Source organism: Muscardinus avellanarius (assembly GCF_963383645.1).
Source record: "Muscardinus avellanarius genome assembly, chromosome: 7".
NCBI lineage: Eukaryota > Metazoa > Chordata > Mammalia > Rodentia > Gliridae > Muscardinus > Muscardinus avellanarius.
This window is the reverse complement of record NC_137793.1, coordinates 103,807,084-103,819,621: the sequence shown is the minus strand read 5'-3', so window position 1 is coordinate 103,819,621 and position 12,538 is coordinate 103,807,084. Positions and strand designations below refer to the sequence as shown.

The 12,538-nt window shown below is 51.5% G+C and overlaps 1 protein-coding gene across 6 annotated transcripts in view; it reads left to right on the top strand.

Annotated features, from left to right (window-relative positions):
• The window catches only part of RGL1 (ral guanine nucleotide dissociation stimulator like 1), a gene marked incomplete at both ends in the record, with an annotated part of 162,133 nt that overhangs the window by 70,789 nt on the left and 78,806 nt on the right, over positions 1-12,538 (top strand). For all 6 annotated transcript variants that reach the window (XM_080699285.1, XM_080699283.1, XM_080699281.1 and 3 more), the window contains one exon: positions 11,339-11,547. In XM_080699285.1, the coding sequence (XP_080555411.1) occupies positions 11,339-11,547 (209 nt within the window). The remainder of the gene's footprint in view (positions 1-11,338; positions 11,548-12,538) is intronic.

Below are 12,538 nucleotides of genomic sequence, written 5' to 3'. Positions count from 1 at the left end.
CTGGAAACTGAACTCAGGGGCATTCTACCTCTGAACTACAGGCAGCCTTGGCCCTTTTTATTTTTTATTTGGAAACAGGTTCTCCCTAGGTTTCTGAGAGTCTGGCTAACTTTTCTGAGGCTGGTTTCAACTCTGCCATCCTCTTGTCTCAGCCTCCCAAGTCCTAGGATTACAGGAGAACACCACCATGCCTGCTTACCTCTTTCTTCTTAAGGACTTTCTGAGGCTCTCGACCAAATCAAATGCCCTTGATCAAATCAAATCGTTAACTCCCGTCCCCAGCACAGGCTCCACCTTCTCAGGAGGCCTTCCCACACCTCCTCCACACTGGGTCCCTCTCGGTGCTTCATGATAGTCTGCGTCTCCACATCTTACTGCCGTATAGTTTATGTTGGGCTTAGAAAGCCACATTCCAAGTATGGCACTTTGGCACTCTAGCACCTGGGACTCAGAGCATGATCATCCTGCTCTTCTTTTTCCTATTCTACTTTATCCCCGAGGCAAGCCACAGAAACTAGACCCCATCTTCCCTAAAGCGAGCCACAAAACATAGAAATAGTACTCTCAACAGCCCCACCTTTCTCTGTAAGAGCTGGCCATAAAGAAATCCTCTGCCCTGCATTGTCTGATGGTGGACCATGAGAAGGGCCCGCTCTGTGCCACACGGAAAGGCAAGAACCATCTGGATGGGCTGCCTTGCTGGGTTCCGCCTCTCAGGTGATTATTTGGGTCAGACTTTTTTGTCTAATTATACTTCTACATGGCTTTCCAGTCTTAGAAATACATACATATGTGTGTGTGTGTGTGTGTGTGTGTGTGTGTGTGTGTGTGTGTGTGTGTATAATCTACTGGGAACCGAACCCAGGGGCATTTTACTGCAAGCTATACTCCCAGCCCTATTTTATTTTATTTTATTTTATTTGGAATAGGGTCTCATTAAGATGCGAAGGGTCTCACTAAGTTGCTGAGTCTCACCCCCACCTGTGATCCTTCTCAGACTCCCAAAGTCCTGGGATTGCAAGTGTGCACCCCCATGCCTGGCTTGTCTATTCTTCATGGAACCTAAACCTAAAAAGTCTTCCCTGAGTCTTTGGGTATTTACTTCTGAAGGCTCCCATGTGACTTAAATTTTGGTTAAATACATTTATTATACTTTTCTTTGCGATCCTGACTTTCATGGTAGGAGTGTCAGCTGTGACCCTTAAAGCTAGATGAGGAAAGGCTTCATAGCTTTCTGCTTCTGTGGTCCTAATGAGTTCTTTGTATATGTTTCTTCAGTTAGATTGAATAATCTGGGTATGAGAACGACATGCCCTTTAACTCCATATCTTAGTGCCTTGTACAGTGCTCAGCACATAACACTTTGTAGTTAATGTCTGTCTGGCTTTATAAGTAGATGAGGATATGACACTGAGCTACATCCAAACATTTTTTTTTTTTTTTGCAGTACTGGGGATGGAGCCCATGGGCATTTTCCCTCCGAGCTACATGATTTTAGTCTTTATTTTTCGAAACAGTGAGTTGCAAAGGGCCTTGCTAAGTAGCTGAGGCTGTCCGCGAACTGTGATCCTCTGATCTCAGCCTCCAGAATGCTGGGATTACAAGCATGTGCCACCATGCCCAGCCTATCCCAGACTTTTTTATTTTTTATTTTAAGACTGGGTCCTTGTAATCCCCGTGTTTGGGAGGCGGACAGGAGGATCATGCAGGTTCTAAGCCAGTGGTGCTGGCTTAAGAGACCCTGTTTCTAAATAAAAACATAAAAGTAGGTCTGGGAGTGTAGCCCAGAGGTAGAAGGGCTTCCAGGAACCCCAGTACCACCCCCCCCCCCAAAAAAAAAAGACGGGGTCTTGCTAAATTGTCCAGGATGGCCTCAAACTTTGTGCCACTGCCTTTCAATAGCTGGAATTACAGGTATGCACCACTGTGCCTGGCTGTGTACCTTTTAAAGTCTATTACACTTTGGATCTGAGTTTTCTTAGTAAGTCAACTACTAGAATAGTATTCACTATTTACTTTGCTGCTCAGGCCAAGGTGCCTGAGAACTGATGTAGCAAGGACTGAGCCTGGATGAGAGAGGGAGCCCATACTGTCTCCAAGGACTGAGCCTGGATGGGAGAGGGAGCCCATACTGTCTCCAAGGACTGAGCCTGGATGGGAGAGGGAGCCCATACTGTCTCCAAGGACTGAGCCTGGATGGGAGAGGGAGCCCATACTGTCTCCAAGGACTGAGCCTGGATGGGAGAGGGAGCCCATACTGTCTCCCTTACAAGACATTGTTTACTTAGCATCTATCCTATTAAAGTATCAGGTGATCAAAGTATTCTTTTGCCTGGAGGATCTTCCCCGACATTAGAAGCGCTCAAGCTTTTGATAGTGCACGTTTTAGATAGAGGGTGAAGGGTGTATTTTTCTATGACTGAAAACAAAATGGAATTATGACATTTCACCTCTTACACTCCTTCTTTCCTCCTCTTTTTGCCAAAGTTGATCATTATAGAAGTCCCACAGCTAGGCACTTGGGCAGAATTTAGCTAGTTATCCCAGAGGAGTTAGACATGATCTCTTAGAAAAAGCTACATTCTTATGGCGGAAAGATTGACCAGAAAAACAGTCAGGAAACATTTCTGTGGCCTTGATATCATGATCTGTCGGGAAAGCGACGGTCTCTGATTAAATCCAGATTGAGCTGTTTCCTGTTAGCATGCTGACCCACGGGCAGGCTCAGCCCTGCATGTCTTGCCTTCTAAGTCCAGTTATTAAAAGCTTGTCTGCCAAGGGTTCCACCCTTTCTTATACACTTCAATTCAAACTTATTAAGATAACACAAACAAAAACAGGTCCCGAAGTCTCCTAAAAGAATTCTGGACCTATTGAATCTTTTGCTGCAAAAATGAAGCTTTAATATTTTAGCTTCTCCAATCTGGCCAATATGGGGGGGGCGAGAGGGGGGAGGAAGAGAGGGGTGAGAGAGAGAGAGATTTTGTATCTGTTTTGTACAATTTCATTTCAAAATAATCCCATAGCCGGGCATGGTGGCGCACGCTTGTAATCCCCACGCTTGGGAGGCAGAAACAGGAGGATCGCGCAGGTTCGAAGCCAGCCGCGCTGGCCTAAGAGACCCTGTTTCCAAAAATATATATAAATATAGGTCTGGGAGTGTAGCCCGGAGGTAGAAGGGCTTCCAGGAACCCCAGTACTACCAAAAAAATACATAAATGAGCAGATAATTTTAAGCTTATATATACTCTTTTTGCTTGTTTGTAAATTAGAACTTATCTTGAAAACCTGGTCTTCCCCCTGACATAGCAAGTAGACCTCAGGGTATGAAGCAGATCTGGAGGAAATGACTTTAAGTAAATGCTCTAGCACCCTGACATGCATTGTTAATTTTTTGTGAAAATGATTTTAGGCACCAGAGAATTTCTCTACTTCATTTTGACGATACCATTGATGCTTATTCTTTGTGCTCAGAGAACGGTTTTTTAAACCTAACTAATAAAAGTGTTTTCTTTTAGGTCAGATGTAGTTCTTCCTAATGTATTGGTACAAACACTGAGAAACAAAATCATTAAAGGAAGTCAGAGGAATTGGGATTGCATATTGAGATTATTTTTTTCTAGAACAATAACAAAAAAAAGGGGGGGGGGAGGACTGAAAGAGAGAGACTGGATTAATGAGAACCATAATTTCATTCCCAAGGGAGACCTTGGCTGCCCGTCAAATCTGCTCTGGCAGGAAAAGGGACCCACTTCATCAGGTCCTTTGACAGGCGTTTTTCCTCTGTGTTTGAATTTTGGGCCACATCAATACTTGGTGAAAAATTAGTTCTTTTAAGTAGTAATTCCTTTCAGTAAGAAAAATTTAGTTTTAAAGTGGAGTTTGCATTTTAAGCAAAGTAAGAGTTATCGAATTGCAAAATTGTTTGGTAAAGGAACCCTGACATTATCACAAGGTAAGCTTGTGATTTAGAATTAAAGCTGAGTAGCCCTATAAAGGAGAAGCCATTCATTTTGTTGTTGATAACATTTGATGTCAAAATATATTTTGAAATTATTTCTTTTTAATATTGTGCAGGCTACTAATCTTTTAGCCAAGTCTTTTGAAGTAACAACATAAAAAAAATTTTTCTACTTTAAAGATAGTGATTTCTTTAAAGAGCTTAAAGAAATATAGATGCTTGAAAAGTCAACATATTTTGTAGTGTAATGATTTATCCTTTTTAAAGTGAAAAGTAGTAAATGCATTACAGAAATTTTCAAAGCCAACATTTTCTAAAATATATTCATTCCAAAGTTCTTCAAGATGTTCTAAGAATAGAGGGAAACCCATTTGGAATTGTCGTATACCATATCCTTCTCTTGGAGTTCAGTAACACATGTTAGTATAGTAAAGAGCCCAAGGAATTCTTCAGTGAGCAGCTATTTGCACTTGTTGAACTCTATACTCTCCAAATTTGACCACAGGGTGGGCAGGCGGGCTGGCTGGCTTTCTCTATTTCTTTCTTTCTTTTCCTCTTTCTTTCTTTCTTTCTTTCTTTCCTTTTCTTTCTCTTTCTTTCTTTTTCTTTTCTTTCTTTCTCCTTATTTCTCTTCCTTTCTTTTTTTATTTATTTTTTATTTTTTTTATTAATTTATTTTTTAAATTGGTGCATTGTAGTCATATATCAATCACATTGGAGTACAAGACTTGAGAGGATATACAAGCACACATCATCCAATTAGCCCTCCTCCAGCCCCCGTCCCATTCCCTCCCCCTCCCTCCATCCCACACTTCTTTGGTGATTTACTTTGATACATTTGTTTATGTACCTCCTGCGTTTTAAAGAGGCTCCGTCCTCCAGTATTACATACCCTCTGATTGGTCACATTAGTTGCTTCACTATAGGGCCCTTTCTATAGCTCAACCTCTTCCTGTTGCCCTTTTCCTCCTAGTTATTGCTGATTAAGAGAAGCGTCTGATTTATATTTTCTGCGATATTTCTCTGTGCATGCTGCGTTGCAAGTACCAATCCCACTCTTGATGGTCCCAGTAGTGGCCTGGCTACTCAGTGGACTGATCCAGACCTCGCTGGCTCAAGCAGCGGCCTTGCCTCATGGGAGGACCCAGTTCTGGTCTTGCTGGCCCCTGAACCGGTCAAACCCCTAAGCTGGCTTTGGTCCTGACCTTGGAGGCCGCAGGAGTGAACTTGCCTCACGCCAGGCTCCGATGCTGGTCATTGGCCCCTGCACCGGTCTAACCCCTTGGCAGGATTCCAATCCGGGCCTCGGAGGCCCCAACACTGGTAATGCCTCACGGCAGGCTCCGATGCCGGCCTCACTGGCCCCAGCACCGGCCTAACCCCTTGACAGGCTCTTTTCCTGGCCTCAGAGGCCCCAGTACCGGCCTTGCCTCAAGGCAGGCTCCGATGCCGGCCTCGCTGGCCCCAGCACCGGCCTAACCCCTCGGCAGGCTCTTATCCTGGCCTCGGAGGCCCCAGTACCGGCCTTGCCTCACGGCAGGCTCCGATGCCGGCCTCGCTGGCCCCAGCACCGGCCTAACCCCTCGGCAGGCTCTTATCCTGGCCTCGGAGGCCCCAGTACCGGCCTTGCCTCACGGCAGGCTCCGATGCCGGCCTCGCTGGCCCCAGCACCGGCCTAACCCCTCGGCAGGCTCTTATCCTGGCCTCGAGGCCCCAGTACCGGCCTTGCCTCAAGGCAGGCTCCGATGCCGGCCTCGCTGGCCCCAGCACCGGCCTAACCCCTCGGCAGGCTCTTATCCTGGCCTCGGAGGCCCCAGTACCAGTCTTGCCTCACGGCAGGCTCCGATGCCGGCCTCGCTGGCCCCAGCACCGGCCTAACCCCTCGGCATGCTCCGATCCCGGCCTCGGAGGCCCCAGCACTGGTCATGCCTCACGGCAGGCTCCGCTGCCGGCCTCGTTGGCCCCAGCACCGGCCTAACCCCTCGGCAAGCTCTTATCCTGGCCTTGGAGGCCCCAGTACCGGCCTTGCCTCACGGCAGGCTCCGGTGCCGGCCTCGCTGGCCCCAGCACCGGCCTAACCCCTCGGCAGGCTCTTATCCTGGCCTCGAGGCCCCAGTACCGGCCTTGCCTCAAGGCAGGCTCCGATGCCGGCCTCGCTGGCCCCAGCACCGGCCTAACCCCTCGGCAGGCTCTTATCCTGGCCTCGGAGGCCCCAGTACTGGCCTTGCCTCACGGCAGGCTCCGATGCCGGCCTCACTGGCCCCAGCAGCGGCCTAACCCCTCGGCAGGCTCCGATCCCGGCCTCAGAGGCCCCAGTAACGGCCTTGCCTCAAGGCAGGCTCCGATGCCGGCCTCGCTGGCCCCAGCACCGGCCTAACCCCTCGGCAGGCTCCGATCCCGGCCTCGGAGGCCCCAGCACTGGTCATGCCTCAAGGCAGGCTCCGATGCCGGCCTCGCTGGCCCCAGCACCGGCCTAACCCCTTGGCAGGCTCCGATCCCGGATTTGGAGGCACCAGCACTGGTCATGCATCAAGGCAGGCTCCGATGCCGGCCTCGCTGGCCCCAGCACCGGCCTAACCCCTCAGCAGGCTCTTATCCTGGCCTCAGAGGCCCCAGTACCGGCCTTGCCTCAAGGCAGGCTCCGATGCCGGCCTCGCTGGCCCCAGCACCGGCCTAACCCCTCGGCAGGCTCTTGTCCTGGCCTCGGAGGCCCCAGTACCGGCCTTGCCTCAAGGCAGGCTCCGATGCCGGCCTCGCTGGCCCCAGCACCGGCCTAACCCCTCAGCAGGCTCTTATCCTGGCCTCAGAGGCCCCAGTACCGGCCTTGCCTCAAGGCAGGCTCCGATGCCGGCCTCGCTGGCCCCAGCACCGGCCTAACCCCTCGGCAGGCTCTTGTCCTGGCCTCGGAGGCCCCAGTACCGGCCTTGCCTCAAGGCAGGCTCCGATGCCGGCCTCGCTGGCCCCAGCACCGGCCTAACCCCTCGGCAGGCTCCGATCCCGGCCTTGGAGGCCCCAGCACTGGTCATGCCTCAAGGCAGGCTCCGATGCCGGCCTCGCTGGCCCCAGCACCGGCCTAACCCCTCAGCAGGCTCTTATCCTGGCCTCGGAGGCCCCAGTACCGGCCTTGCCTCAAGGCAGGTTCCGATGCCGGCCTTGCTGGCCCCAGCACCAGCCTAACCCCTCGGCAGGCTCTTATCCTGGCCTCGGAGGCCCAAGTACCGGCCTTGCCTCACGGCAGGCTCTGATGCCAGCCTCTCTGGCCCCAACACCGGCCTAACCCCTCAGCAGGCTCCGGTCCCGTCCTTGGGGGCCCCAACACTGGCCTTGCCTCACGGCAGGCGCCGATGCCGGCCTCGCTGACCCCAGCACGGGCCTAACCCCTCAGCAAGTTCCGGACCCGACCTCGGAGGCCCTAGCACAAGCCTTGCATCATGGCAGGCTCCAATGCCGGCCTCGCTGGCCCCAGCATCGGTCTAACCCCTCTGCAGGTTCCAATCCCGGCCACGGAGGCCTCAGTAGTGGCCTTGCCTCACAGCAAGCTCCGATGTCGGCCACTGGCTCCGATGCCGGCCTCACTGGCCCCAGCAGCGGCCTAACCCCTCGGCAGGCTCCGATCCCGGCCTCAGAGGCCCCAGTAACGGCCTTGCCTCAAGGCAGGCTCCGATGCCGGCCTCGCTGGCCCCAGCACCGGCCTAACCCCTCGGCAGGCTCCGATCCCGGCCTCGGAGGCCCCAGCACTGGTCATGCCTCAAGGCAGGCTCCGATGCCGGCCTCGCTGGCCCCAGCACCGGCCTAACCCCTTGGCAGGCTCCGATCCCGGATTTGGAGGCACCAGCACTGGTCATGCATCAAGGCAGGCTCCGATGCCGGCCTCGCTGGCCCCAGCACCGGCCTAACCCCTCAGCAGGCTCTTATCCTGGCCTCAGAGGCCCCAGTACCGGCCTTGCCTCAAGGCAGGCTCCGATGCCGGCCTCGCTGGCCCCAGCACCGGCCTAACCCCTCGGCAGGCTCTTGTCCTGGCCTCGGAGGCCCCAGTACCGGCCTTGCCTCAAGGCAGGCTCCGATGCCGGCCTCGCTGGCCCCAGCACCGGCCTAACCCCTCAGCAGGCTCTTATCCTGGCCTCAGAGGCCCCAGTACCGGCCTTGCCTCAAGGCAGGCTCCGATGCCGGCCTCGCTGGCCCCAGCACCGGCCTAACCCCTCGGCAGGCTCTTGTCCTGGCCTCGGAGGCCCCAGTACCGGCCTTGCCTCAAGGCAGGCTCCGATGCCGGCCTCGCTGGCCCCAGCACCGGCCTAACCCCTCGGCAGGCTCCGATCCCGGCCTTGGAGGCCCCAGCACTGGTCATGCCTCAAGGCAGGCTCCGATGCCGGCCTCGCTGGCCCCAGCACCGGCCTAACCCCTCAGCAGGCTCTTATCCTGGCCTCGGAGGCCCCAGTACCGGCCTTGCCTCAAGGCAGGTTCCGATGCCGGCCTTGCTGGCCCCAGCACCAGCCTAACCCCTCGGCAGGCTCTTATCCTGGCCTCGGAGGCCCAAGTACCGGCCTTGCCTCACGGCAGGCTCTGATGCCAGCCTCTCTGGCCCCAACACCGGCCTAACCCCTCAGCAGGCTCCGGTCCCGTCCTTGGGGGCCCCAACACTGGCCTTGCCTCACGGCAGGCGCCGATGCCGGCCTCGCTGACCCCAGCACGGGCCTAACCCCTCAGCAAGTTCCGGACCCGACCTCGGAGGCCCTAGCACAAGCCTTGCATCATGGCAGGCTCCAATGCCGGCCTCGCTGGCCCCAGCATCGGTCTAACCCCTCTGCAGGTTCCAATCCCGGCCACGGAGGCCTCAGTAGTGGCCTTGCCTCACAGCAAGCTCCGATGTCGGCCACTGGCCCCGGCGCCCGCCTAACCCCTCAGCAGGTTCCGATCACTGTCTCTGTGGTTATTATTTCAAAGGTTCCAGTTGTAATGTATCAGATCTCTGCCTCCCCCGAATATTGGCCACTGGCATTGCCACTGCCTCCACCGTTTCAAATCCTTCCCAGGCTCTTTTTCCACTCTGAATGTTGTCCAGTGTTCCTAAGCATGCGTGATGGTAGCATTCGACATTTGGTGTAATTTCTCCAAAAAAATAAAGTTGGTAAGATCCGGTTTCTGCTTCTCCTGAATACAAGTCTCCACCACCATCGCGAAGAACTCTTTCAACACCGCATTTCTCCTTGGTCTCCGCTAAACTCTCTCCTTATATGTGATGTCTGAGATTCTTAACAATATAGAGAAAGAGCAGTCCTCTTTCACGGCGAATTTTTCCATAAGTTCCAGTGCATTTAGATAAGTTTTGTCTGCATCTCCAGTGTCCTGGCATCCATAACGGCTTTCTTACCACCTCTCCGATATTTTTCTTTATCTTTTTCTGTTCTGGGCCCGGTTTCTCCAGGGGTCTGGCGTGCTACTCGCAGTTCGGCCGGGACCCAGAGTCCCGCGATCCGGGCCCCAGCTGGCGTGCCCTGTGCTCGACCCCCGCCCAGAACCCAGCGTCTTACTGGGCCTGGTTTCTCCAGGGGTCTGGCGTGCTATGCTCAGTTTGGCCTGGGGCCCAGAGTCCCGCGACCCGGGCCCCATCCGGGGTGCCCAGCCCGCGACCCCCGCCCAGAACCCAGCGTCTTACTGGGTCTGGTTTCTCCAGGGGTCTGGCGTGCTACGCGCAGTTCGGCCGGGGCCCAGGGTCCCGCGACCCGGGCCCCATCTGGCGTGCCCCGCCCGCGACCCCCGCCCAGAACCCAGCGTCTTACTGGGCCTGGTTTCTCCAGGGGTCTGGCGTGCTACGTGCAGTTCGGCCCGGGGCAGTTCGGCCCGGGGCCCAGGGTCCCGCGACCCGGGCCCCGGCTTTTGTGCGCCGCGCGCGACCCCTGCCCAGAACCCAGCGTCTTACTGGGCCTGGTTTCTCCAGGGGTCTGGCGTGCTACTCGCAGTTCTGCCTGGGGCCCAGAGTCCCGCGACCCGGGCCCCATCTGCCTTGCCCAGCCCGCGACCCCCGCCTCTTCCTTTCTTTCTTTTGAATTAGCGTGTTACAGCAGACACTCAAAGCAACACTACACCAAGTAATTAAAACTGTAATTAGAGTTTGAAACCATCTATGCTTCTCAGTTCCTGCATCTGGTTTAAGTTAATGGAGCTTCTGGGGAGCAGGTGGCACCACTAGGCTTGTTCTAAAACTATTGGGCCTTGGTCTGAGTCAATAGTCCTAAGAGGTCTTAGAAACCTTTACAAATTAGAGAAATAATGCCACTCACCATATAAGCTGGAGTTAGTATTAGCTCCTGCGAGCTGTTGGATTTGATGACATTACGCTGTTCTAACACCCTTCCCAATGCAGTCTCTACCTGCTCAGTCTTTCTGAAAGCAGTCCTCTGGTTAATTTCTTTCTAGTAGTTTAACTTCTGACAGGTCAGGCAAAGAAAAGCAAACATGAGCCTTGGTGAGTGCGATTTCCAGCTCTAAGCGCTCTCTGCCTTTATGCCCCTCTGAAAACTTAAGTCTTTTAGATGTCTGACTATTTCAATTTGGGAATATCTGCTGTAAAGCAGTTCAGCTTATGATTAAGGCAAACTCATGATTGTTCACATCGCTGAGAATAACCATTTGCATTAGAAAAAGATTTATTAGAGAACTCCTGGTAGGCAGTATACACAGAGCCTATGAAGGAGAAGTTAACTTAGCAAGTTACATTTCTATATGATTTATGAGACAGAGTTACTGGAGGATGAAATGCACACCACATATTTTCAATTTATTTTTCTTCCTTTGTATGCAATGTTTAAGCCTTCAGATTTTATCACCAATATTCACTTATGTCTACCAATGTAGTTAGAGCTACCAATATTTCTTCATTTTATTCTCACATGACAGCTCCTTCTCATGGGGGTTTTCTCTTGTACAGTGCAAGTGTCCAGAAGGCAGGGCTCATATAACCACCCATCCCACTTTCCCAAGAGGAACCCAGTGCTGCCAGTGTAGCCATCTCTTTCGTCACTTGTAGGGAAATTGAATGAATCAAGGAGATCAACAGATCAACAGACCAGGTGTTTTTTTTTTTTTTTGGTAGTACTAGGGGTGGAACCCATGGGTTTTCTACCTCCAGGCTGTACTACCCAGACCTATTTTATATTTGATATTTTATTTGGAAACAGGGTCTCACTAAGTTGCTGAGAGCCTCACTAAGTAGCTGAGTCTGGCTTCGAACCTGTGCGATCCTCCTGTCTCAGCCTCCCAACCACTGGGGTTGCAAGCGTGCGCCACCACGCCTAGCTCAGACCAGGGTTTTATTTTAGTGTTTTCAGTTTTCTGTAGGAAGTCATTTCTCCTGATGGTAACCATTGATTTATTACACAGGTTGAAGGGGACCAGCTGCCTCCGGGACATACAGTCAGTCAGTACGAGACCTGCAAGATCAGGACCATAAAAGCCGGCACCTTGGAGAAACTTGTGGAGAACCTGCTGACAGCTTTTGGGGACAATGACTTTACCTATATCAGCATCTTCCTGTCAACGTACAGAGGCTTTGCCTCCACTAAAGAAGTGCTGGAATTGCTGCTGGACAGGTAAGGATCCCAAGGGGCTGGGAGCCGCTGGAAACGTAGGGATTGTATGCAGAGACGGTGCAAGGTTCTGAGTCACCTGTATTTGGAGTGCTGAGAAGGACATGTGCAGAGTCACTGGAAGAGCGACCTTTGGACCCAAAGCGTGAAGATTATTCAGGATCTGCTTATATGATCTGTTTCTGGGGGGAAAAAAATCTAAAAACACATAGGTAAATGAGTTAAGGGTAGGTCTCATAAATCTAGGTTCAACTTTTTATAGATTTCAGTTGCTAGTTATCACTCTAATTATCTAGTTTTACAGAAATTAGTTTTTAATTTTTAGATGGTGTCTATAAATAGTCAGTTTGCCATGGATCTAATTTTGTGGGGAATAAACGTGCTAATGTGTACTGAGTGAGGAGCCCAGCCTTAGACCCAGGGGAAGCAGCTGATGAGCAGTGGCTGTGGTGGGGATGACTCTCATTGCCAGCAGTCACTGTGTGTCCTGCTTTATGCGCATAGACACCCTTTATCCACATTGTTAGGGTCGTGCATAGTAGAGCAGTGTACGTTGTAGCTCACACATGGATGATCTTTATATTTCCCCCTTATTTTTTATTTATAATTAAACTCGATCATTATTTTAAAAAATACAGCATTAAATTGACTTGACACTGGGAGAAAGAAAACTGTCAGCCAAACAATTGTTTAGAATCCTCATTCAAATCCTTATATTCTGGGGCTTCCTGCAGAAGGAAGGAAATGAGATAGGGTGTTTTTGTTGGGGCTTGTTGAATATTGATTTTTGTTAGCTAGATTTTTTTTAAATTTCAAAAATAACCTGTGTTTAGATTGGAAAATGTTAATAATTTTATATAAGAACATTACTAAATAAATATTATAAATTTCTCATTGTTTTTTACCAAATAACATTTTCTTAGGATTTTTAAAAACATGCATTAGAAAGAGAAAATTTTAAACAGAACATGATCTATCAAGGCAGATAATGCAT